This window comes from Ornithodoros turicata, chromosome 4, assembly GCF_037126465.1.
Source record: "Ornithodoros turicata isolate Travis chromosome 4, ASM3712646v1, whole genome shotgun sequence".
Classification (NCBI taxonomy): Eukaryota; Metazoa; Arthropoda; class Arachnida; order Ixodida; family Argasidae; genus Ornithodoros; species Ornithodoros turicata.
In genome coordinates this window covers 81,365,775-81,391,583 of record NC_088204.1, presented here as the reverse complement: position 1 = coordinate 81,391,583, position 25,809 = coordinate 81,365,775, and the positions used below count along the sequence as shown (strand labels likewise).

The following is a 25,809-nucleotide window of genomic DNA, read 5'->3' as shown; positions in this document are numbered from 1 at the left end:
GTCTGTTTCTCTTTCCTCATATCATGGATGCTGAAGATATGGACAGTGCCATGATCACTTGACACGCACAGTAATGTCGACAGGGCGTTGAAGTTGATGCTGGATCACGAAACAGATATGGGTTAGCCCACCTGCTTTTGTAATTCCATCAAACCAATTGATTGCCTTGAGCAATAGTTTTGTGCAATCACAGGTCAAGGGTCTGGTATCGATTAGACATCCACGGTTCCCACTTAATTTTGGAACAAGAATTCGAGGGTCTTTCAAGCCCCTTTTAAGGCTCGGTCATCATTTTGCTTGGGGATGTAAAACATGGTTTACGGCCGGGGATTTTGATATTTTACAAAAATATTTATAAGCTACGTGTATCACACGACAGAATAGATGGGGACTGTGCAATAGCGGTCCATTCACAAAAGTGACTGAGGACTCCTGCATGTTAAAGGTCGTAGAACAGGAAAAAAATGCTGATGAAGCCAACAGAGTGTGCCATTCCTTTTTTGCACTCCTTGCTTCCACTACTGATTGCTATTGCAATCAGTGCTAACTTCTGTGGTTTCAAAACTAGAGTTCAGACTCTGGATAAACAGAAATTGCGCTGCAGCCCCACGAGAATAAGAGAAAGATGCAAAATGGAGGGTTTCCAAGTACCGTGGAATATTCCAAGGTTTCCAGATCTTGAAACAGCATTTTTAAATTCCAGGATATTAGAGGTTTTCAAGTACCAGTGGGAACCATGGACATCCTTACGGTTGTCTCACCACGTGATGCCGACATCGGCACTAACCAGTAAATATTGGCTGCATTCGTCCCACGGCGGAGTTCGTTCACCAACTGCCCCGTCGAGGTGTCGAAGATGCGGATGAGCGTGCCCTGCAGTTAGAAAATCATGAAGCACACTTATCTGCTAAACTTCTTTGCTGAAGCAGCAGTGAAATCCCCCTTCCATTAAAGGGCCAGTGAGAGCCCCTCCATAAATTTTTCATTTTGGATGCCAGTGCATCATGCAACAAATATACTACGTGCTCTTGCACAAGAACAGCGATCGTAACTGATCTTTAGCAGAGGTCCGCGATCTGCAAATCCTCGAAAAACCCCTCAACTCCTTCCAAAAGCCAGTAAGAAAATAAGTGAGGTTGATGTTATTCCACGATGTATTGCACATACAACACGTAGCGCCACACTGTGACCACAGCAGACACATTTTTTAGTGAGCAAAGTGTCCTCGCAGATGTTGCCAATGCTACGTCACACTGATCATCCTTCCGAGAACCCCCGCCCAGTCACGCCCCTAGAGTGGAAGTTTCCCTCATCACGCTTTTTCTATTGTCCTCTCCCCAAGTCGTCAGGCCGTGAGCAGAGAGCAGAGCAGCCGTGAGCAGAGAGAAGCCATCATGGGGCCGTAGCCATCATGGGGCCATAGCCATCATGGGGCCGTAGCCATCATGGGGCCGTAGCCATCATGGGGCCATAGCCATCATGGGGCCATAGCCATCATGGGGCCGTAGCCATCATGGGGCCGTAGCCATCATGGGGCCGTAGCCATCATCGGGCCGTAGCCTCACACACTCGGGTTCACGGGTAAGGCATAGATTACAACCAGGGACGGATGGAAGTACCTTCTCTGATGCCGTCGCCATTAGAGTTCCGGCCAAGTTGAGGGTGATGCAGCCCAGCGAAGCCTCGTGCGCCTCAATCTCTAGAGGCGGCTTTTCTGTTTGGCCGAGGTCCACAATCTGAACGTGGCCAGTCTTTCTGCCGGGGAAAGCCAACAGCGACCTTGTGCTGTTTGGACACAATTCGCAAAGCCCTGAAAGACATACATCATTTAAGCACCTTTTTTGATTGGTTCGTCGGTAGAGATAAAGCGGAGAGATATTGAGAGAGACAGAAACAAATGACTTTTAAACAACGGGGCACCAAGAAAAAAGCATAACGTTGCAAGCGATGACAGCAATAGAAATTTTTGTTTTTTTTGAGCGGAAAATGTTTTGCACTTTTGGGCAGAACTGCCATGAAAAGTGATATTCGAGTGCTCATCTTCGGCACTCAACGTCAAAAATGTTGCGTGTCGCATCAACCGACAATTTTGCGGAAATTTGAGCCATTTTAGGAGCCTGCCATAATAGTGACAGTTACAGTTGATTACAACGAATGTGAAACGTGCACGCTTCCCAACCTACCTTTCTCGTTGACGCATGTCTCAAACACATGAAGCTGCTGTGGTTTCTGTGTGAATGTGTAAACCTTGATGACAGACTCCAATGCAACCACTATCCTGAAGGACAAACGCAACCATTTTATTTCTCAATGACCCAGTACTCAAAGGCATGGCTTTACGGACGACGAGCTTCGAAAAAAAACCTGGCAGAAACCTCGCAAAATTTTGAAATTAAAACACGTACCTGTCCCTTCTGAGTTTAACAGCTTTGACATTGCTGGAAAACTCTAATTCGATTACGGGTTTCTTCTTAAGGTCATCCCATATCATAACTGTAAATATGGAACTACATTAAGTTTGTGCATGCAAGTGGTGTTATGTCCTACAAAAGAAAGTGTGCTCATCCACAAATTTCTACCTTTATTTGGCGGGTATTTTGGATGTCTTCCACCGCCGACGAGAGCAAGGAAGTTGCATCGGAAAAGCATCTCAACAACCCCAATGCCACCATCTGGACAGTCTGCAAAAATAAATGTAAACCCATCGTAGATTACTAAAGGAGGGATGAGATTAGTGAACTAGCATAAGGTTGCATTTTATCACCTGTACTCCAAAGTACAGCTGACCCTTCTTATCGTCTGCATCAAGTGCCCAGAATGACACAAAATTCCCGATTATAAAACAAGCAAGCAAGCTTCGGTGATTCAAATCGATCATTCGGTTTACAGACATTTCGTGAACTCCATTCTTAAACACTAATAAAAGTTCTAACCTTGCTTCTCTTTGACTTTTAGAGGATCGCAATTGTAAACACGAAATCCTTGCTCCGTGCCGCATGCGAAGCATTCTGCAACGATAGACAGACATATTTTCACACGACATCCATCAGGTACACCCGTATGAAACTATGAAACGTAGGCTGTGTTGATTACGTGAGTGCATGCAAGACCCTTACCGCCCCACCCGCGTGTACAAAACAACTACGTGGGAGGAATTAGAAACACAGACACGTAAACAGCGGAGGTAACGCGGTGCAACAGCTTGTAATGATTCCGGGAACACGGTATCTTTTACGCTCTGTACATAAACGACAGTCGTCTGCGATGACACGTTACGAGATGGCTACGAGAATAGGAAACACGTTCGCCAAAAACTTCGTAAAGAAGTTTTGCACTCAGTGTCGCTGACCCTCATTGCGACATGCGATGCAAATTTCGTTTTGAGTTGCATAGTTCACCTTTGTCCTGATTAAATCCGGCAAATAGTAGCCCATTGCCGTGCGGATTTGACGGCCAAAGATTCATTCTGCAGCTGCGTGTCAGAATCCGTTACTTTTTCACCGCAGTTCCTGTCTGCGTCAAAACAACAAGCGCCGCCATGACTATAACGAAACAAAATAGAAGATGCAGACGACAGTCTCGTATTTCTATAGGCCAGTTACGCGGCCCAATAAATATATATCAAGTGCGAAGTTCTAGATTATTATAAAACACAGAAGAAAACAAGGTTTTACTTCTCAGGCATAGGTGTATATACTGCCACGTGCAGTATGAAGTGTGAGGTACAATCAAGGGTACATTCGCAAATACGTGCTCGTAAAGTTCTTCGGCTGGCAACAACGCTTGAATAAAATTGCTTGCTAGTGAATGCGTCTATCCGTTACCACCGCCCAACGCTTCCACATTGTTGATGCGCGTCACAAAGGTTATTCACAGCAAATGTGGCCAAATGTGGCAAATGCATAACATAACATGCACATCATTGCACAACTTGCTTTGCTTTGCAACAAATAGAATATGCTCTACATATCTTTTATCTATGACATTCAAGTAGCTGATAGCTTTCTAAGGTTCTCAGTATTTTATTGCCAGGTGTTCTTCCGCCAGACAGATACTTATCTTCAGATAGAGCACGGATAGGGTCTCGTTTCAGCTCAGCAACAGCGGTGAAGACACGACAGCCGGCGTGCGCTCGACGGCTTCTCTTGTTTTTTAAAATTTGAATTGGTGCTTAGGTCCTCTCGGTTTAAAAATGAACAGTCTGTTGCGAATAAGGTCGCTCGTAGGTGCTGGACGCCTTCAATGCAAGAATCTCGAAGCTTTGAAAAGGACCTTTGCTACCGGTGGGTTTGGAGCCTTAGCAACAATGTGAATGATCTGATACATCTTCAAGGTTGGCTCTGTCGGTAGCGTGTCTGCCTGCTCATTCCAAGGTCGCGTGTTCAAACCCGGCCGAGGACGTTGGCAACTTGGTGGAAGGGAACAAGTACGGGCGGCTGCACTATAGCCATGGGACGGGTGGCTTTTAAAAATTGGTGAATTGAAAGTCCAGTACGGGCTAATGAAACTTAAAACTTAACAAGCTCAAGTATGCCGTATGCGGTAGATAAGATAATTTGCATCCAGCTGATGACAGATGGTCTTTGTTAAGGCTGTTAATTTCAACCTGGAATGCATGCTGCACATTGGCGTATGTTAAGACCGCCAAGTATTTCACGCGCTGCCCTTTCCCATGTTCTCGCCCTGCCATATGAGTACGACTTTTATCATGATCAGTATTGTCGTCAACTTAATATTGAAAGTGCAACGTAATGCTTGCCTTACAGCATACCAGAATATCATTATTGAAAAGAAAGGAGCGCAACAGAATGTAGCCCTGGTCACACTAAACCGGCCCAAGGCCCTGAATGCCCTTTCTGGGCCCCTCATGAATGAAGTGGCAAACGCCGTGGACGAACTGAACGCAGACAAGTCCGTGGGCGCCATAGTCATCACTGGCAGCGAAAAAGCATTTGCTGGTAAGACCTGCTGGCTGAATGTTGCCACTATTAAACCATTTGTGGTAAAAGAACTATAGAGGGCCTTATTGCAAAGGTAGATATTGTCGACTCTACTGTTGTTGGCATGACTACCGAGTGCTGTGCTTTCAGTATGTTTGTGTTGCTGTGAGTCCTAAGGCCACATGCTTCAAGACATTGAAAATGTAAGTCCTGATGGTGATAATGAAAGTAGAGCAACATAGAGAACAAAGTTTTGCAGAAAATAACCTTCTGATGCTACGTTTGTTGTTGTCTTGTGTACTAGCAGCAGCTATGTACATTTAAAACAGGTTAGCTTAGTTAGAGGTTATGCTTGGCTCCATGCTGTGCCAGATAAATGTAAAAGGAGGTTATCAGCATCGATGTGAACTTGCATTCCAAGTTTTACAGCAAAAAGGTGATAGATACGTAGAAAATTGCGGCCGCGAATGACGAAACTTGCTCTCCCGTGCAAGACGATACGACAACTTGCCTGTCGGCAGCTAGTTGTCGTATCCTACCTGTCGGAAAGCAGTGCCTTAGGCTCCTTGTTTGATTAGACAGAAAATGTATGTGTGTCATTTACTTCCAATGGGCATGACTCCCTTCAGCCGGAGCCGACATTAAGGAGATGCAGCCAAAGGATTTCCCGTCATGCTTCACGGAAAGCTTCCTTTCCAACTGGGAGAAGGTCGCACAGTCTACGAAGCCCGTGATTGCAGCTGTCAATGGATACGCCGTAAGCTTGCCCCCAATTTGTGCCCCCCCTTTGTTCGAGCATTTCAGCGTATCGTTCTGAAAACCAGGGAAGGGTAACGGTAATGGTAACGGAAACGGCATATTACCGAAATTGGAGATCGTAGCAATAACGGAAACGCATGCCACTGTCCTCAGTCACCGGAAACAGAAACGGAAACGAAAATTATCGTCCGGTATTGAATTTGGGTAATGGCTGTTACTGTTGTGCGATGACATTTTAGTGACTTTTCATTTTCTTTTTGTATTTTGATGACTCAATTGATGACTGAATGAAGACCGAAGACATGTTCCTACATATCTTTACGAAATCTAGCAAGATGTGCGTACCTCAACGACGTAAAATTATTGGCGTACTGTGTACTCAGGACACCGAAGCAGCACTTGGGGAAAACAGGGTGCCGACAGAGCCAGACGGGCCGTTCTCCCACAGCTCCGTAACAGCTGTTCAGTTACCAGAAACAGTAACGGAAACGAAAAATTAAAAGCTTGTATCAGAAACGGATAACGGAAACGAAAATAGAAATTGCAACGAAAATACGTCCGTTATCCTTCCCTGCTGAAAACTGTTCATTGTTGATGGGTATGGCGGGTTTGCAGCTCGGCGGCGGATGCGAACTGGCCATGATGTGCGACATCATCTACGCTGGCGAGAACGCCAAGTTTGGTCAACCAGAGATTGCTCTTGGCACCATTCCAGGTAGATCTGTGTTACTATTACCCTCCCACACGTTGTAGCAATACCATTCAGTTGCCACAACCATATAGTTGTCTTTTAAGCCACAAAATTTGAGTCATCCGCTTATTCCAGGTGCCGGAGGCACCCAGCGCCTTACAAAGGCCATTGGAAAGTCTAGAGCAATGGAGCTGGTCTTGACTGGAAACCACATCACGGCTGCTGAAGCTGACAAATACGGTGCGTTTAAATATCGCCGCTTCTTTGTAAGTCATTTTCACGGGATCAAAATTTACGTTGGTTATTAGTTAATTTTACCCCTTGCTTTAAAGGAGTACAGAGGGCCATCCAAAAAAATTTCAGATTAAGACATCTGATGAAAGTATGTATGTAATTATACCGAATAGCGCGAAAGGTTTTGATGTGCGCAATTTGTTTCTCAGAAAAAAACTCACGTAAACGTAGCTCCGCGCCTTCACCCTTAACTCGCCACTCCAGCTATAACGAGGATGAGGAGGTATGATGCCACGTCACCAATGACGGCACAAGGAGACTCGTTCTGGTTTGCCGGTCAGTGAGGGTCAGCGCCTCGTCCCTTTGCCGCCGTAAACCTGTTTGCCAGTTTTCCCGGAGAATTGGGGATAGAAGGAGCGGCCGAAGCATTACCGAGCAAGGAGAAAGGCTTTATCAGAACCCCGAACAGCCGAGTAGCAGACGACAGAGGAGTAGCAGACAACATTTCTCTAGGCCAATCAGCGAGCGTTCTCCTTATAGCGTCAGCGCGAGGTTCCAGGCAGATCACAGGCTGGTACTGCTCTTCACCACCGTTGCGCATGGTCGCTTTTTGCGGCGTATTTTAAATTCAATTTCTGCGATAATTATGACTCTGTGGTGTAAATTACTTCGCACGGTGCATCTTACTGGCCTACTTAACAGTTTTATAGGAAGAAAACTGGGTGTTAAAAATGACTTCTGTGCTACTTTAACATAAAGGCGTGCAATACTGACACTGTTCTGTGCCCAGGGCTCGTGAGCAAAGTCTTCCCTGTGGACAAGGTCGTCGACGAGGCCGTGAAGCTCGCTGAGAAGATCGCCAGTTTCTCGCAGGTGTCCGTGGCCATCTGCAAAGAGAGCGTGAACAATGGTTAGCGAGAAAAATGTTTAATGCTGCGTTTACTCGCGTAATTAACGCACTTTTTTTTTTACGCCAAAAACCGTGTCGGAAAAGGGGGCACGTAATTACTGAGGGAAAAAAAGTTATCTCTGCAGTTGTTGTTCAGTGAAGACTGGGTATGTTTAATAGGAGGGGAAGACGCAACAACATCTGAGCGCCAAAACGTGGGTGCGCTAATTCTGCGAGTAAATGCGGTAATGGGAGGAGTTAATATTTGTCAAATGTGATTGACATACTCTTTGAATTCACACAGGATGCTCAACTGGAGCCCTATATGCAGGGTGTTCCACCTAAAGTGATAAAAAATTCTAACTGGCGATGTACTTTCCGGAGGATTGTGGGACTTTAGGCAGACGTTCCCAGAAGGTAATTGCAGAAAGTCCCACAATCCTCCGGCGAGTAGGTCGCCAGTTAGAATTTTTTATCACTTCAGGTGAAACACCCTGTATGTGTCCATACAAAATTGGATGACAAACTCTGCACCGAATATGTGATGTATGCCATTGATTACATTCATTTCCTACAGCATATGAAACCACATTATCCCAAGGCCTCAAGGTGGAGAAGAGGCTATTCCATGCAACATTTGCACTCGTAAGTCTAAGTGCTTATCAGTGTTGCTAATTCTGTATTATGAGTGAGTTTTAGTACATCGTACGCTGTCGACTTTGCGTACGCAAGGGATAGCGTTGATGGATAGTGCGCAGTGCGCAGAACCACCAACGCTATCTCTTACGTACGCTATCGCCTTTGCATACGATGTCTCTATTATGTGTTGCTGCATGTGTAGCTTGCATCTAATGTCAGTATTTATCATACTGACTTACTTACTTTATCTTGTGTAGGACGACCGCAAGGAGGGAATGTCAGCCTTTGTGGAGAAGCGCCCTGCTAAGTTCACCAACAGCTAAATACACTTTCGCCAAGTTACAACACATTAATTCCGTACAATTTCACAGTTATGTCATTGCAGTCCTGTTACTATGCAAGAAACTCATTAAATGGTTGGTTACATTAATTACAGCAGAGTTTTCAATTGTCTATCCTTTTCTAATTTTAGAAGTTACAATGCTGCCTGAAATGTTAGTGTTCTCCATGTGAGCCAATGTATCCATTTTCTTTTAGTTTCCATAGGCACACACAGTGAACTGTACTGTTTCCTGGATAACGTTCTAACTGGGCTGACCACGAGAGGTCACTGTTTCTATTTAGTTTCTCATTGTTGTGCTCATTGAAGCAGCGCAGCACTAAAGAGAGCACTACATGGCTCCTCATGGACTGTTTAGTTTATAGTATACTGACCTGCAGACACCACAGAATCGGAGTCAATCTAAATGTACAAGTTAATAGAAATGCCTGTCTCAGGCAGTTGTTACGGACTGAACAGGAAGATATAATTTCGGGGAATACCAACCTTGGCATACCTGGGATGAGTAGTGAACAACTGATGAGGAAGAGAATTGTTAAAAAGTACCATGTCAGCCTTGCATGTCAGAGATGATATGAGAAGTGCATTGAAGGATTAGTCAAAACGCATGCAAACATATGTCATTCGGAAACCTGAACTCCGCGATATATGTGTCAATCAACCCAAACATGTGCTGTTGTGCCTATGGAAGGAGTGTGGAACTGAAGAGGATTGTAAAAAATACAGCCTTGCATGTCAGGGATGAGGAGAAGCGCATTCAAGGATTAGTCAAAACGCATGCAAACATACGTCATTCGGAAACTTTAGCTTCGCGATATATGTATCGATCAACACAAACATGTGCTGTTGTGCCTGCGGAAGTTGTGTGGAACTGAAGACGATTGTAAAAAGATACCAGCCTTGCATGTCGGGGATGAGGAGAAGCGCATTCAAGGATTAGTCAAAATGCATGCAAACATATGTCATTCTGAAACTTGAACTTCGCGATATACGTACCGATCAACAGAAACATGTGCTGTTGTGCCTACAGAGGTAGTGTGGAACTGAAGAGGATTGTAAACAATACAGCCTTGCATGTCAGGAATGAGGAGAAGCGCATTTAAGGATTAGTCAAAATTCATGCAAACATGTCATTTGGAAACTTGAACTTCACGATATATGTGTCAATCAACCCAAACATGTGCTGTTGTGCCTACGGAAGTTGTGTGGAACTGAAGAGGATTGTAAAAGAACCAGCCTTGCATGTCAGGAATGAGGTGAAGCGCATTTAAGGATTAGTCAAAATGCATGCAAACATATGTCATTCGGAAACTTGAACTTCGCGATATATGTGTCGTCAATCAACCCAAACATGTGCTGTTGTGCCTACGGAAGCAGTGTGGAACTGAAGAGGATTGTAAAAAATACCAGCCTTGCATGTCAGGAATGAGGAGAAGCGCATTTAAGGATTAGTCAAAATGCATGCAAACGTATGTCATTCGGAAACTTGAACTTCGCGATATATGTGTCCATCAATACAAACATGTGTTGTTGTGCCTACGGAAGTTGTGTGGAACTGAAGAGGATTGTAAAAGATGTCAGCCTCGCATGTCAGGAATGAGGAGAAGCGTATTTAAGGAGTAGTCAGAATGCATGCAAACATATATGTCATTCGGAAACCTGAACTCCGCGATATATGTATCGATCAACACAAACATGTGCTGTTGTGCCTGCGGAAGTTGTGTAGAACTGAAGAGGACTGTAAAAAATACCAGCCTTGCATGTCAGGGATGAGGAGAAGCGCATTCAAGGATTAGTCAAAATGCATGCAAAGATATGTCATTCGGAAACTTGAACTTCGTGATATATGTGTCCATCAATACAAACATGTGCTGTTGTGCCTACGGAAGCAGTGTGGAACTGAAGAGGATTGTAAAAAATACAGCCTTGGATGTCAGGGATGAGGAGAAGCGCATTCAAGGATTAGTCAAAACGCATGCAAACATATGTCATTCGGAAACTTGAGCTTCGCGATATATGTGTCCATCAATACAAACATGTGCTGTTGTGCCTACGGAAGTTGTGTGGAACTGAAGAGGATTGTAAAAGATGTCAGCCTCGCATGTCAGGAATGAGGAGAAGCGTATTTAAGGAGTAGTCAGAATGCATGCAAACGTGTCATTCGGAAACTTGAACTTCGCGATATATGTGTCCATCAACCCAAACATGCTGTTGTGCGTACGGAAGTTGTGTGGAACTGAAGAGGGTTGTAAAAAATACCAGCCTTGCATGTCAGGAATGAGGTGAAGCGCATTTAAGGATTACTCAAAATGCATGCAAACATGTTATTTGGAAACTTGAACTTCGCGATATATGTGTCAATCAACCCAAACATGTGCTGTTGTGCCTATGGAAGCAGTGTGGAACTGAAGAGGATTGTAAAAAATACCAGCCTTGCATGTCAGGAATGAGGAGAAGCGCGTTTAAGGATTAGTCAAAATGCATGCAAACGTATGTCATTCGGAAACTTGAGCTTCGCGATATATGTGTCCATCAATACAAACATGTGCTGTTGTGCCTACGGAAGTTGTGTGGAACTGAAGAGGATTGTAAAAGATGTCAGCCTCGCATGTCAGGAATGAGGAGAAGCGTATTTAAGGAGTAGTCAGAATGCATGCAAACGTGTCATTCGGAAACTTGAACTTAGTGATATCTGTCAGTCAACAGAAATATGTGCTGTTGTGCACAGGGAAGTAGTGAGCAACTGAAGCGAATTGTAAAAAAAAATCCGGCCTTTGAAGGTCATGGACGATGAGAAGCACATTTAAGGATTAATCAAAGTGCACGCAATCTTGTCATTCGGAAACTTTAACCCCGTGATATGTGTCAGTGACACATATCTGCAGACATATTTAGCTATGTTTAGCTGACATTTAGCTGATAAGTTTAGCTCTGTTAACCTATGTTTAGCTATGCTTGGCTGATATGTTTACCTATGTTTAGCTGTTATCTTGCTGATAAGTTTAGCTGACATTTAGCTGACATGTGCAGCTGATATTTAGCTTATATGTTTAGCTAATATGTTTGGCAATGATGAGCTATGTTTAGATATGTTTCGCTGTGTTCAGCTATGTTTAGCTGGTATTTTATCTGATATGTTTAACTGACATTTAGGTGACATGTGTAGCCGATATTTAGCTGATATGTTTGGCGATGATTAACTATGTTTAGCTGACATATTTAGCTGATAAAGTTGACTATATTTAGTTCATACATTGGGCTATGTTTGGCTATGGCTAGCTATGTTAGCTGGTATGTTTAGCTAGTATCTAGCTGATAGGTTTAGCTGATATGCTTAGCCAATATGTTTGGCGATGATTAGCTATGTTTAGCTGATATGTTTCGCTCTGTTCACCTATGTTTAGCTGATATGCGAGGAAAACTTACACACACTGGCTTGACGTAACAATGAAACAAAATGTAATATGACGTTTCGATGCCTGTTCGGGCATCATCTGATGACCAGCTGATATGTTTAGCTGATATTTAGCTTATATGTTTGGCGATTATTAACTATTTTTAGCTGGTATGTTTCGCTATGTGCGGCAATGTTTAGCTGATATCTAGCTAAATTTAGCTGATATCTAGCTAAGTTTAGCTGATATCTAGCGCATATGTTCAGCTGATATGTTTGGCAATGATTAGCTATGTTTAGCTGATATCTAGCTAAATTTAGCCGATATCTAGCTAAGTTTAGCTGATATCTAGCTAAGTTTAGCTGATATCTAGCGGACATGTTCAGCTGATATGTTTAGCTAATATGTTTGGAAATGATTAGCTATGTTTAGCTGATATGTTTGGCAATGATTAGCTATGTTTAGCTGATATTTTAGCTGAGAGCTTTAGCTGACTTATGTAGCTGATATGTTTAGCTAATATATTCGGTGATGATTAACTATGTTAGCTGGCATATTTAGCTGATAAATTTGACTATGTTCAGCTATGTTCAGCTGATATAGCTATATGGCTAGCTATGTACATCTGGTATGTTTAGCTGATATTTAGCTGATATGTTTAGCCAATATGTTTGGCGATCATTAACTATGATTAGCTATGTTTAGCTGATATTTTAGCTGATATGTTTAGCCGACTTTTAGCTGACATGTGTAGCTGATATGTTTAGCTAATACGTTTGACGATGATTAGCTATGTTTAGCTGATATCTTTCGCTCTGTTCAGCAATGTTTAGCTGATATCTAGCTGATAAGTTGGCTGATATGCTTAGCTAATATGTCTGGCAATGATTGCCTATGTTTAGATGAATGTTTCGCTTTGTTCAGCTATGTTCAGCTGATATGTTCAGCTAATATGTTTGGCGATGATTTACTATGTGTAGCTGACAAATTTGGCTATGTTCAGCTATATGCTCAGCTGATATAGCTATAGTTAGCTATTGCTAGCTATGTTTAGTTATGTATAGCTGGTATGTTTAACTTTACTTAGCTACGTTTAGCTGATATGTTTCGCTATGTTAAGCTATGTTTAGCTGATTTGTTTTTCTATGTTCAGCTATGATTAGCTGATATTTAGCTGATACGTTTAGCTATATTTGGCTTATATGTTTACCCATGTTTGGCTTATATGTTTACCTATGTTTAGCTGATATCTAGCTGATATGTTTAGCTGATATGTTTCGCTATGTTCAGCTATATTCAGCTGATATAGCTATATTTAGCTATGGCTAGCTATGTATAGCCATGTATAGATGATATGTTTAGCCAATATGTCTGGCGATGATTAACTATGTTTAGCTGATACGTTTAGCTATGTTTTGCTAATATGTTTCCTTATGTTTAACTGAAATCTAGCTGCTATGTTTAGAAGAAGTTTAGCTGACATGTGTAGCTGATATTTAGCTGACATGTTTAGTTGTTATTTAGTTGTTGATATGGTTAGCTAATATGTTTGGCGACATTAGCTATGTTTAGATGACATTTAGCTGATAAGTTTAGCTATGTTTGGCTGATATGTTTACCTATGTTTAGCTTATATCTAGCTGATATGTTTAGCTGATATTTAGCTAACATGTTTAACTAATGTTTGGCAATGATTAGCTATTTTTAGCTTATATGTTCAGCTATGTTTAGCGGATATTTAGCTGATATGCTTAGCTAATGCTTAGCTAACATATGCATATAACAATGTTTAGCTAATGTATCGCTGGTATGTTTAGCTGGTATCTAACTGATAGGTTTAGCTGATATCTACCTGACATGTTTAGCTGATATTTAGCTGATAGGTTTATCCAATGTCTTTGGCGACGATAACTATGTTTCGATGATTTAGCTGGCATATTTATCTCATAAATTTGCCTATGTTTAGCTGAGAAATTTGGCTATGTTCACCCATCTTCAGCAGATATGGCTATATTGAGCTGTGGGTAGCTATGTTTAGCTATGCATAGCTGGTATCTAGCTGGTAGCTTTAGTTGATATCTAGCCGGTAGGTTAGCTGGTATCTAGCTGATATATTTCACTGTGTTTAGCTTGTTAGCTGATGTTTCGCTGATACGTTTAGCTCGTTAGCTGATGTTTCGCTGATACGTTTAGCTATGTTTCGCTGATACGTTTAGCTATGTTTAGCTGATATGTTTACCTATGCTTAGGTGATATCTAGCTGATATGTTTAGCTGAAATTTAGCTGGCATGTTTAGCTATGGTAACCTGTGTTTAGCTGTGTTTGGCTAATATTTGCCTATGCTTAGTTGCTAGCTAGCTGATAAGTTTAGCTGACATTTAGCTGACATGTGTCGCCGATATTTAGCTGATATGTTTACCTAATATGTTTGGCAATGATTACTAGCCATGTTTAGCTGATATGTTTCGCTGTGTTCAGCTATGTTTAGCGGATATGTTTCACTGTGTTCATCTGTTTAGCTTATATTTTAGCTGATATGTTTACGTGACATTTAGCTGACTTGTGTAGGTGATATTTAGCCAATATGTTTGACAATGATTAGCTATGTTTAGCTTATAGGTTTCGCTATGTTCAGCTATGTTTATTTGTCAGTATGTATGTATTTATATGTCAGCTATGCAGCTGATATTTAGATATGTTTAGCTAATATGTGTTGCGATGATTAACTATGTTTAGCTGGCATATTTACTGATAAATTTGGCTACGTTTAGCTGATGAATTTGGCTATGTTCAGCTATCCTCAGGTGATATAGCTATGGCTAGCTACGTTTAGCTGCTATCTAGCCGATAGTCTTAGCTGATATCTAGCTGATATGTTTAGTTGATATTTAGCTGATACATTTATCCAATGGTTGGCGAGGATTGACAGTTAGGATGACATTTAGCTGATATTTTACCTGATATCTAGCTGACATGTTTAGCTGACATTTAGCTGATATTTCAGCTGATATGCTTAGCTGACATGCTTAGCTCATAGTTAGCTTACATATTTAGCTAATATGTTTGGCAATGATTAGCTATGTTTAGCTGACATATGTAGCTGATATTTAGCTGGTACGCTTAGCTGGTATTTAGCTGATATGTTTAGCTAATATGTTTGGCAATGATTAGCTATGTTTAGCTTATATGTTTCGCTATGTTCAGCTATGTTTAGCTGATATTTAGCTATGTTTAGCTAATACGTTTGGCGATGATTAACTATGTTTAGCTGGCATATTTAGCTGATCAATTTGGCTATGTTTAGTTGATGAATTTGGCTATGTTCAGCTATGTTTAGCTGATAAATTCGGCTATGTTGAGCTATGTTTAGCTGATAAATTTGGCTATGTTCAGCTATCCTCAGCTGATATAGCCATCTTTAGCTACGTTTAGCTGGTATCTAGCTGATATGTTTAGCGGACATTTAGCTGATATTTTAGCTGATATGTTTAGCTGACATTTAGCTGACATGCTTAGCTGATATTTAGCTGATATGTTTAGCTAACATGTTTGGCAGTGACTAGCTAGTTTAGCTGATATGTTTCGCTATCTCAGCTATGTTTAGCTGATATTTTAGCTGATATGTTTTGCTGACATTTAGCTGACATGCTTAGCTGATATTTAGCTTACATGTTTAGCTAACATGTTTGGCAATGATTAGCTATGTTTAGCTGATATGTTTCGCTATGTTGAGCTAGGTTTTTGACATTTTGCTCACATGTGTAGCTGATATTTAGCTTACATGTTTAGCTAATATGTTTGGCGATGATTAGCTATATTTAGCTGACATTTAGCTGACATATGTAGCTGATATTTAGCTGATATGTTTAGCTGATGTGTTTGGCTGTGTTCAGTTGATATTTTAGCTGATATGTTTAACTGACATTTAGCTGACATGGGTAGCTGATATTTAGCTGATATGTTTAGCTTGTATTTAGCTGATATGTTTAACTAATGTGTTTGGCAATGATTACCTATGTTTAGCTTATATGTTTCGCTATGTTCAGCTATGTTTCGCTATGTTCAGCTATGTTTAGCTGATATTTAGCTATGTTTGCTAATATGTTTGGCGATGATGAACTATGTTTAGCTGGCATATTTAGCTGATCAATTTAGCTATGTTTAGCTGGTATCTAGCCGATAGGTTTAACTGATATCTAGCTGACATTTAGCTGACTTGTTTGGCTGATGTTTAGCTGATATTTTACCTGATACGTTTAACTGACATTTAGCTGACATGTATAGCTGATATTTAGCTGACATGTTTAGCTGATATGTTTAGCTAATATGTTTGGCAATGACTAGCTATGTTTAACTGATATCTAGCTGACATGTTTAGCTGACATTTAGCTGATATGCTTAGCTGATATTTAGCTTACATATTTAGCTAATATGTTTGGCAATAATTAGCTATGTTTAGCTGACATATGTAGCTGATATTTAGCTGATATGTTTAGCTAATATGTTTGGCTATGTTTAGCTAATATGTTTCGCTGTGTTCAGCTCATATTTTAGCTGATATATTTAACTGGCATTTAGCTGACATGTGTAGCTGATATTTAGCTGGTACGCTTAGCTGGTATTTAGCTGATATGTTTAGCTAATATGTTTGGCAATGATTAGCTATGTTTAGCTTATATGTTTCGCTATGTTCAGCTATGTTTAGCTGATATTTAGCTATGTTTAGCTAATACGTTTGGCGATGATTAACTATGTTTAGCTGGCATATTTAGCTGATAAATTTGGCTATGTTTAGCTGATGAATTTGGCTATGTGCGGCTATGTTTAGCTGATAAATTCGGCTATGTTGAGCTATGTTTAGCTGATAAATTTGGCTATGTTCAGCTATCCTCATCTGATATAGCTATCTTTAGCTACGTTTAGCTGGTATCTAGCTGATATGTTTAGCTGACATTTAGCTGACATGCTTAGCTGATATTTAGCTGATATGTTTAGCTAACATGTTTGGCAGTGACTAGCTAGTTTAGCTGATAAATTTGGCTATGTTCAGCTATCCTCATCTGATATAGCTATCTTTAGCTACGTTTAGCTGGTATCTAGCTGATATGTTTAGCTGACATTTAGCTGACATGCTTAGCTGATATTTAGCTGATATGTTTAGCTAACATGTTTGGCAGTGACTAGCTAGTTTAGCTGATATGTTTCGCTATGTCAGCTATGTTTAGCTGATATTTTAGCTGATATGTTTTGCTGACATGCTTAGCTGATATTTAGCTTACATGTTTAGCTGACATGTTTGGCAATGATTAGCTATGTTTAGCTGATATGTTTCGCTATGTTGAGCTAGGTTTTTGACATTTTGCTCACATGTGTAGCTGATATTTAGCTTACATGTTTAGCTAATATGTTTGGCGATGATTAGCTATATTTAGCTGACATTTAGCTGACATATGTAGCTGATATTTAGCTGATGTGTTTGGCTGTGTTCAATTGATATTTTAGCTGATATGTTTAACTGACATTTAGCTGACATGGGTAGCTGATATTTAGCTGATATGTTTAGCTTGTATTTAGCTGATATGTTTAACTAATGTGTTTGGCAATGATTAGCTATGTTTAGCTTATATGTTTCGCTATGTTCAGCTATGTTTAGCTGATATTTCGCTATGTTTGCTAATATGTTTGGCGATGATGAACTGTTTAGCTGGCATATTTAGTTGATAAATTTAGCTATGTTTAGCTGGTATCTAGCCGATAGGTTTAACTGATATCTAGCTGACATTTAGCTGACTTGTTTGGCTGATGTTTAGCTGATATTTTATCTGATACGTTTAACTGACATTTAGCTGACATGTATAGCTGATATTTAGCTGACATGTTTAGCTGATATGTTTAGCTAATATGTTTGGCAATGACTAGCTATGTTTAACTGATATCTAGCTGACATGTTTAGCTGACATTTAGCTGATATGCTTAGCTGATATTTAGCTTACATATTTAGCTAATATGTTTGGCAATGATTAGCTATGTTTAGCTGACATATGTAGCTGATATTTAGCTGATATGTTTAGCTAATATGTTTGGCTATGTTTAGCTAATATGTTTCGCTGTGTTCAGCTGATATTTTAGCTGATATATTTAACTGGCATTTAGCTGACATGTGTAGCTGATATTTAGCTGGTATGCTTAGCTGGTATTTAGCTGATATGTTTAGCTTATATGTTTCGCTATGTTCAGCTATGGTTAGCTGATATTTAGCTATGTTTAGCTAATACGTTTGGCGATGATGAACTATGTTTAGCTGGCATATTTAGCTGATAAATTTGGCTATGTTTAGCTGATGAATTTGGCTATGTGCAGCTATGTTTAGCTGATAAATTCGGCTATGTTCAGCTATGTTTAGCTAATAAATTTGGCTATGTTCAGCTATCCTCAGCTGATATTTTAGCTGATATGTTTAGCTGACATTTAGCTGACATGCTTAGCTGATATTTAGCTGATATGCTTAGCTGATATTTAGCTTACATGTTTAGCTAACATGTTTGGCAATGATTAGCTATGTTTAGCTGATATGTTTCGCTATGTATGGATGTATGCCACCATCTCGCCATTCTTTTAAGTAGGTACAGCTTGGGACAAAAGTTTACGGCACAGGGCACTGGTGTGTTCCATCATCGGAGCCGCCCCCTAATAGATATGAGAAAGAGATCGAGATCGAAACGAGTGTCAGACTATTCTATCCAGCATTTGAGTTGGCTCCTGTTTACCGCTAGGGTGTCGCGCCAATGGAGAAATACTCCTTCCTGCTGTCCTCTCTCCATCTGTCCACGTCTGTACACCGCTCATAGCCACAGTCGCTTCGTGCGCTAATACGCAATCAAAAAAAAAAAAAGAGAGAGAGAGAGAGAGAGAGAGAGAAATGCGACACCACGGAGTTCCGTAAACTTTTGTCCCAAGCTCTACATAGGCGGACATAGAAACCGCCGCAGTGTTTGTATGTGATTTTGAACTTTATCCAATCCCTTTGTTCTCCCCTTGCGCTGATATTTACATTAGAAGAGAGAACGGTCTTGCAGAAGCACTTTGCAGCGATACTCATATGCAAATACGGGCCATACGAATTGTATCTCTGCGAAAAGAGCCCAAATAACGCATCAATGCAGGCGAAGGTCTCCGCATATTTGGTACGCAATAAAAAGACACCGTACTCACAGGAGACAGAGGTCGTTCACAAAGAAGCACGTAACTAGAAAATGATATGAAAAGTTAAAAGCGTAGCAAGTGAAAGAATGCCCCTTACTGCGTGTCGTCTGCTATGGTGTTTCTACCCTGTCGCGAGAGATGGCGCTAAAGAGAAGAGCTCTTCTTACGCTCACCGAAGCCGAGCGGCCGCTCTGCACAGGAGTTTGTGTTGGTGTGTGAAGCGAGCTGATAACGGATTGTGTGCGTTTCAAGCAGTTTAAGCGGCAAGTGTAAGTGATTATAAAATGTTACGTTTAACTCTTTAGTTACCGCATTGACAGTTTTGTGTCGTCTGCGAAGTTGCGGAGTGTGGCAGTCGAATAGGTGCAGTGGCCTGTAGGAATGTTCGAAATTTGGTATAGTTACGATATAGTTCGTCAGCTAGTCACCAATATATAGTTACAAAAAAATTGTGAGGATACTCTTATGTAGTTGGCGACTTTCTCCAATTACAGTTAGTGATAACAAAGATTAGGATTAGTGGTAACAAAGCTGAACAACTGTCAGCTTAGTGTCCCAAGAAGGACACGCTCTTTTCAGACTCTGTTCCACAACTTTAGGCACCGGCTTCGCATTATTCTTTCGAACACTGATATTTCGAGATAGCTGCATCCGTCTCCTCTTATGATTCCTATCAATTATTGAACTATTTCTAACACGTAGGGACTTTTTACAAATAAATGATCTTGATATTCTCGTCTCATGATAATTTTTGTACGTAAACAAAGAACTTTATCGCTGTGCAAAGTTTTTTCTGATTCCCATTTTTTCTATCTAGTCTAATCTTCCGATTTCTGATGTTTAGTATACCGTGAAAGTGAATAGCAGTTTTGGAGTACAAGAGTATGAGCATTTAATACGAAATCTCTCGCATATATGTACCAAGACTCCATTATATGTACAGATCAGACAAGGTATACGATAACCACAAGTCGAAGTGCGGCCCTCTTTGGGCTGTGTTATGGTCGAGCAGTATCTTAAAGGGAATCCCTGTCGATCAAGCCATGTTTTTTTTTTTTTTCACGACTATTAGTCTAGAATATGTCACGTGGGTCTGTCGAACAGTTGGAGCATATACTTTCATACCACGCGCACTAATAACGCCGGTGATCGTACCGAGATGGACATTCCTTCTTGTATTGTTAAGTAGTAACTGTTGGATATCCTCAAGTAGTCCCTGCTAGCACTGCGAAACAAGTGGGGCAACTTGCGTTGTAGGCTCTGTGTGTACGTAAGCTCTCGAGGGGACGCATAACCAATAAAATGTTACAGTGAACCCTCGTTAATATGACCCCCGATAATCTGACATACGCGCTTTACGACCATGCTCCTGGGGAACAATGCAGTGAAACCTGTGCAAATCCCCTCCCCCCTCCCGTTAATATGACAATTCCGCATTATGACCAAAATTTTCGGAAACGACGATGGTCATAATAACCAGGGTTAACTGTATGTGTATACTACGCGGTCGTCGGCGAAACAGATACACTCTTAAAAATGAACTTCACCGCATAGCACGCTTCTAGCCAACCAATATCTCAAATGATATCGTTATCTGCCCTGATTTGTTGAAAACGGTACGCGTACGCCTTTTTTATGACAATTATGAACAGCATAAATGTCACAAAAAAGGCGTACGCCTCCCGTTTTCAACGAATCTGGACAGATAACGGTATCATTCGAGATCATGGTTGGCTAGGAGCGTGCTATGCGGTGAAGTTCATTTTTAAGAGTGTAGGTAAAACGCGAAGACAGCAATGGGCACGATTATCTCCGCCTGTGTGGATGTTTTCCGTCATGGGCTTCTGGGTACTGCGGCGAAGCCGATTCGGCGGGGAGCTTTTTTAACTGGATGCTTCTGGCTTTTCCAGATGCGAACAGTTTTTTTTTTTAAATTCCCACGAGAAGTCACCGCGAACCTATAGATGATCCAAGTGCTTAGTCGTCAAAATATGACGACTATGGCTAAGTAAATTTCCCGATTATTGTGTAGTCTATGGATACTGAGCTAAAGAATGTAGAAGGTTTGTGTCAAGGTCCACTCGGCAGAACTAACTATTGAAGCGCTAACTAAGAAGCACTATTGAGGATGCTGAGCTGAGCGAAATCTTACGGATACCACATCATCCCAACAACACGAACAGTTGGCAGTGAAAAAGAAAAAGTAACTTTTTAGAGATTGTAAGAGTTTCCCCGTTGTAGTCCGAGGCTACAGGTTGACTACTTTTCGGTAGTCTAGAACACCAGTTATATAGCATGAACTGTTTAACGTAACATTATATCATCTCCAGAATAGCTCTACATATAATCTTGTTTGTTTGTTTGTTTGTAATGAAAAAAAAAGAAGAGGAGAATAGATATAATCTCTATTGTAGCTCTACATAACTTTCTGTGTTATCTCTGCTGCATATTAGCTCAGTGGTGCACTCTGAAAAAAAAAAAAAAAAGTGTTTTAGTTTTTTTTTTTTTTTTTTGCGGCCTGGATGCATTTCCACAACCATTAATCGTACTCGTAATGGGGCTAATGGGTCCAGTCCCTTTTGAAATGCAGAGGACTAAATTTTAGGGTCAAGGACCTAAAAACGGGATAGCACGTTGCTGTAATCAATGGTGTAGGATCCATGCCATCCGTAAAGGCATTGGGGGCTGGGTTCGAACCCCCACGCTTTGCAATCACTAAGCGAAAAGGCTTCAACGAAACTTCTACGATAGTTCTATTGAGCTAGCCCCACATTAGCTTTACACAACTTCTACAACAGGCAGAAATTAGCTACATCAGTTCTACATTTTCTACAATAGCCGTAGACTAGATCGACAATGGTTGTGCATAGCAGTTCTACAGAAATTTTCAAGAGAACGCGCCTTCGTCTTTAATGTATGGTTTGCCCAGTCGTTAGGTATCAACAAACTAGCCCGCAAAGCAGGTCTTCTAGATTGTCAAGCACGGGAGTTGACGAAAATGCAGCGAATGCCTGTGTGACTGGAATCGAATCTATACCTCTTTGGCTGCAGGCGCTAACATAAAAGGGTCGTTCAAGGTTGACCGATACATTTATTTATTTAAATACGATCGTCAGTTATTGAAAGTATTCATCGCGCGCTTCTAGACACCGCTGTCATCGCTGTGGCAACCCTTTGACGCCTCTCGCGTAAAAAGATGGGGGCCGCCGTCGTAGTCATTACAGGACATCTTTCTGGAGGGATTCATCCGTGCACTGTAAACTGAAAAACACCCTTATGGGTGTAAATCGCTTGTCCTATAATTGACTCCTCTTTTTAGACCGTATGGTCTGGAACACCCTTTTTAGAGGGTGTATCCCGTGTAAAACGCCCTTTGAAAGGGTGCTTTTTCTTGAAAATGCCGTCTTTTGCACCCTTTATACACCTTTTTAGGAGGGTGTTTAACGATCTTACACCCTCCTAAAAGGGTGTTTAAAGGGTGCAAAAGAGGGCATTTTCAAAGAAAAGCGCCCTTTCCAGGGGTGATTTACACGGAATACACCCTCTAAAAAGGGTGTTCCAGATCATGTACGGTGTAAAAAGAGGTGTCAGTTATAGGACAAGCCATTTACACCTATAAGGGTGTTTTCTAGTTTACAGTGTGTGAAACGGCTTTCCTCAAACAAACAAATGGTAATGGTAAATAGGGCTCAAACAAATGGTAATCGCTTATGGGGCTATATCTGGGTTGTAATGGGCATGGGGAAAACCTCCCCAGCGCATTCCGGCCAGTGTTGCTACCGTCAGATCGGCATTGCGAGGCCGGGCACTGTCATTAAGAAGAATGACCCTCCCGGACAACATCCCAGGCCGTTTGTTGCTAATTGCGTTTCGCGCGGTACCATTTATCAACGTCAGGAGTAGTACTGGGCATTAACCGTGACCCCCTCGGATCCAAGAAGTCCACATGGATGGTACCCCACATGTCCCAGAAGACAGTTCCCATGGACTGCCAAGCAGACTGTTGCACCTTGCTTTTCTTTGGCGGCGGGAAAGCCTTCTGTCGCCAGTCCTTGTTGCTCCTTTTTGTCTCTGGCGTGAAACGGTGTATCTAGGTTTCATCATCTGTGACGACTGATTACAAAAATTCCTCCCCCTCGGAGTGAAACAGGTTCAGTATAGCTGCTCAGAGACTGTCATGCGCGCTCCCTTCCGGTCACAAGTGAGGTGTCGGGGAACCCATCTTGCACAGACTTTGTGCTTGTAAATGATTGTTTTCAGCAAATCAGTGAAGATAACGATATCACTCCAGATTATGCTTCGCTCGGTGCGTGCTATGCGGTGAAGTTCATTTCTAAGGGCGATAACGTACGGTGCACTAAAAGTCACTAGTGATAAATGCACCGCGAGAGCTGTGTACTAGCCAGGCAGAGAAGGAATACTGAAACCTCTCTTGCAGCTGTTCCTCATCTTATCTTACATCACTCCCGTGTGTGTGAAGAAAGCGGATGAACACGCGATTGAGAGCCTGATAGCTCAGCGAAAGCGCGCATTGTTACACACTTCTCCGCGCAAGAGATATACGTAAACCGAAACCAATTAATCACTCGAAAAATTAACCGAGTATCGACGCGGTTTTTTCCCTTCAATATTTTGCTCCGAAAGTGCTGATTGGTTCCGCACAGGTGAAGAGAGCGTCGAAAGCAACATTAACGAGTTTGGATATTTATTTAATTAATGAGCGTATGCAAATGAACCACTCACTGACCAGGCTCTTGGCCGCTGTGTCGAAGATGTTTACCAAAAAAGAAAGTTCTTCGATGATGTCTTCCGCTTCTGAATTATTCAGCTGGGGGGAATTTTCGTCGAAACAGCCGGTGCATCTTCGTGCGCTTTGATGTTCCATCTCCACTTCTTTTGATCTCCTATACTTGTGTTCCTCAACTGGGAGCCATTCTCATGTGCGAGCGATATGAGAAACCTTCCGATCTCGTTGTGTATCTCGCTCATGTTTAGGAATAACAAATGGCCTTGGCGTCCATTCTGCTTATGAGTCCCGGATGTGGGGCAAAGGAAACAACAAACGCGTTGTTATGATGCATTCGCGGCCCAAATATTCGGCGGAACGTCCCGGAAATGTCCGAAAATAGTACAGAAAGTCGGAGTATAATGCTTAATGAGTACCGTAGCAAAAAGGGCGTGTAATTAGGGTCGGCCTCATTAGAAAGGGGTCTCTATCGACGTATTTTGAAAGCGGGATCCACATCTGAAAGTGGCATTTCACCCTTTCGAATAAAACGAAATAGAAACTCATTAGCGGCGACTCTTAGTATGTAGTTTATTTTAAATTCCCGGATGTTTGCTGCTTTTTGGTTGATTAGTTGGAGTACTCAGGTTGTGCCAGTTAGATGCTTTCGGCACACGCACACTCTGAAAAGAATAAAACAGCTGGCGCGGTTCAGTCCTTTCCTGGGGACTGAACTATAGCTGCATCCCCACAATCATTATACTCCCTTTCGGAGGTTTATGCGATGTTTAGGAACTATTTGCTGCGTTGGGAAATCAATTGCAGGGTTCGGGGCTCTACAGTTTTATTTTTTATTTTTGTATTCTGTGTTAGCGCCGCGAAGCGACTGTGGCTATAAGAGCGGCGTATGTACAGACGTGGAAGAAGGGCTAAGGCACAGGCGAGCTGCTATACGTGGTAGTAGCTATAAACGTAGAACCCGAGACAATGAAACGAGAAGCACAAGACGACAGAACTTCCCCGACAACACCGGATGTTCTCTGGACGTACGAATAATGTCTTAACGGATCCGTGCATCCAGAGGATAGTATATTCGGTGTTGTCGGGGGAAGTTATGTCATCTTGTCGTTCCTGTTTCCTTGTCTCGGGTTCTACGTTTAGGTAGAGACGTGGAGAGACGGATAGAGGACAACAGGAACGGGTGGGGAGAGTTAGTATGCGTCCCGGGCCGACTTCACGGGAAAAGTGTCGACATCCGACTGGAAAGTCCGCAGTAAAAACCCAGGGAAAATCTCATGCAGCGCCGGTGCTCGTGGTAGTAACCGAACTGCTTGCTGCACTCCACCACATAGCACGCGGTGAAGGCAGGCAAACATTACACAGAACGATACCTTCATCAGCCCTGATTCGTGGAAAGCGCTGGGCGTACGCCTTTTCGTGACAATTTGTGCGACATGTCTCGTCGAGACTGGGAGGTACCCGGGTTCGAATCCCGCGGTGCTGGCTGTGCTGTGTTCTGTTTTTTTTTTTTTTTGGGGGGTCTTCCTCGGGAGCTGTCAGGCACATGTCGGTCCGGGAATTTCCCTCTGGTTCCTTCAGTTCCTGTTAATCGTTAAGTGTCAATTGTATATATGAATGAAATAAAATAATAAAGGGAGGTAAAACAAACATTTCCCTTAGAAGCCTGCCCAGGACGCACATTCCCCGAGAGCTTTAGTTGTGACGTTGCCCACCTCTGTGAGGCCGATCGACAACGACGAGCCCGTTCAGCACTAGCGCCGCCTTGTGACAATTTGTTAGATGCGAGTTTCCGTGAGTTCCTGATGGCTTATAAGCATAAGCGAACACCGATGTCCATGGATTACCTTTTATTAGTAGTCCCCTGCGTACAGACAGTACCGGCTTGGCCAGCGCACTATTCTCTTTGTCGCGCGCCCATCGTCGTCGTCTTCGGACCGCGCTTACATAACCCATGTGATAACAAAGAACTTG

At 42.0% G+C, this 25,809-nt stretch overlaps 3 protein-coding genes across 4 annotated transcripts in view; 2 read left to right on the top strand and 1 right to left on the bottom strand.

Annotated features, from left to right (window-relative positions):
* LOC135392114 (WD repeat domain phosphoinositide-interacting protein 3-like) overlaps positions 1–3,552 on the bottom strand; it is a 7,094-nt gene extending 3,542 nt beyond the window's left edge. The window contains exons 1-8 of the mRNA XM_064622792.1: positions 3,399–3,552; positions 2,934–3,008; positions 2,580–2,681; positions 2,406–2,493; positions 2,184–2,278; positions 1,620–1,810; positions 788–873; positions 1–99 (exon numbers count right to left, since the gene is read on the bottom strand). The exon at positions 1–99 is cut by the window's left edge and continues 8 nt beyond it. Of these exons, the coding sequence (XP_064478862.1) occupies positions 1–99; positions 788–873; positions 1,620–1,810; positions 2,184–2,278; positions 2,406–2,493; positions 2,580–2,681; positions 2,934–3,008; positions 3,399–3,465 (803 nt within the window). The 5' untranslated portion in view covers positions 3,466–3,552. The remainder of the gene's footprint in view (positions 100–787; positions 874–1,619; positions 1,811–2,183; positions 2,279–2,405; positions 2,494–2,579; positions 2,682–2,933; positions 3,009–3,398) is intronic.
* Positions 3,553–4,077: 525 nt separating this feature from the next.
* On the top strand, positions 4,078–8,587 carry LOC135392113 (enoyl-CoA hydratase, mitochondrial-like). Its single transcript, XM_064622791.1, has 8 exons — positions 4,078–4,283; positions 4,767–4,958; positions 5,570–5,697; positions 6,315–6,414; positions 6,526–6,630; positions 7,415–7,534; positions 8,091–8,158; positions 8,410–8,587. The coding sequence occupies exons 1-8, from the start codon at positions 4,193–4,195 to the stop codon at positions 8,473–8,475; spliced, it is 870 nt and encodes a 289-aa protein (XP_064478861.1). The 5' UTR covers positions 4,078–4,192; the 3' UTR covers positions 8,476–8,587.
* A 10,688-nt stretch (positions 8,588–19,275) lies between these two features.
* LOC135392112 (uncharacterized) overlaps positions 19,276–25,809 on the top strand; it is a 47,568-nt gene continuing 41,034 nt past the window's right edge. For both annotated transcript variants that reach the window (XM_064622790.1, XM_064622789.1), the window contains exon 1: positions 19,276–19,360. The gene's annotated coding sequence lies outside the window, so the exon portion shown is untranslated. The remainder of the gene's footprint in view (positions 19,361–25,809) is intronic.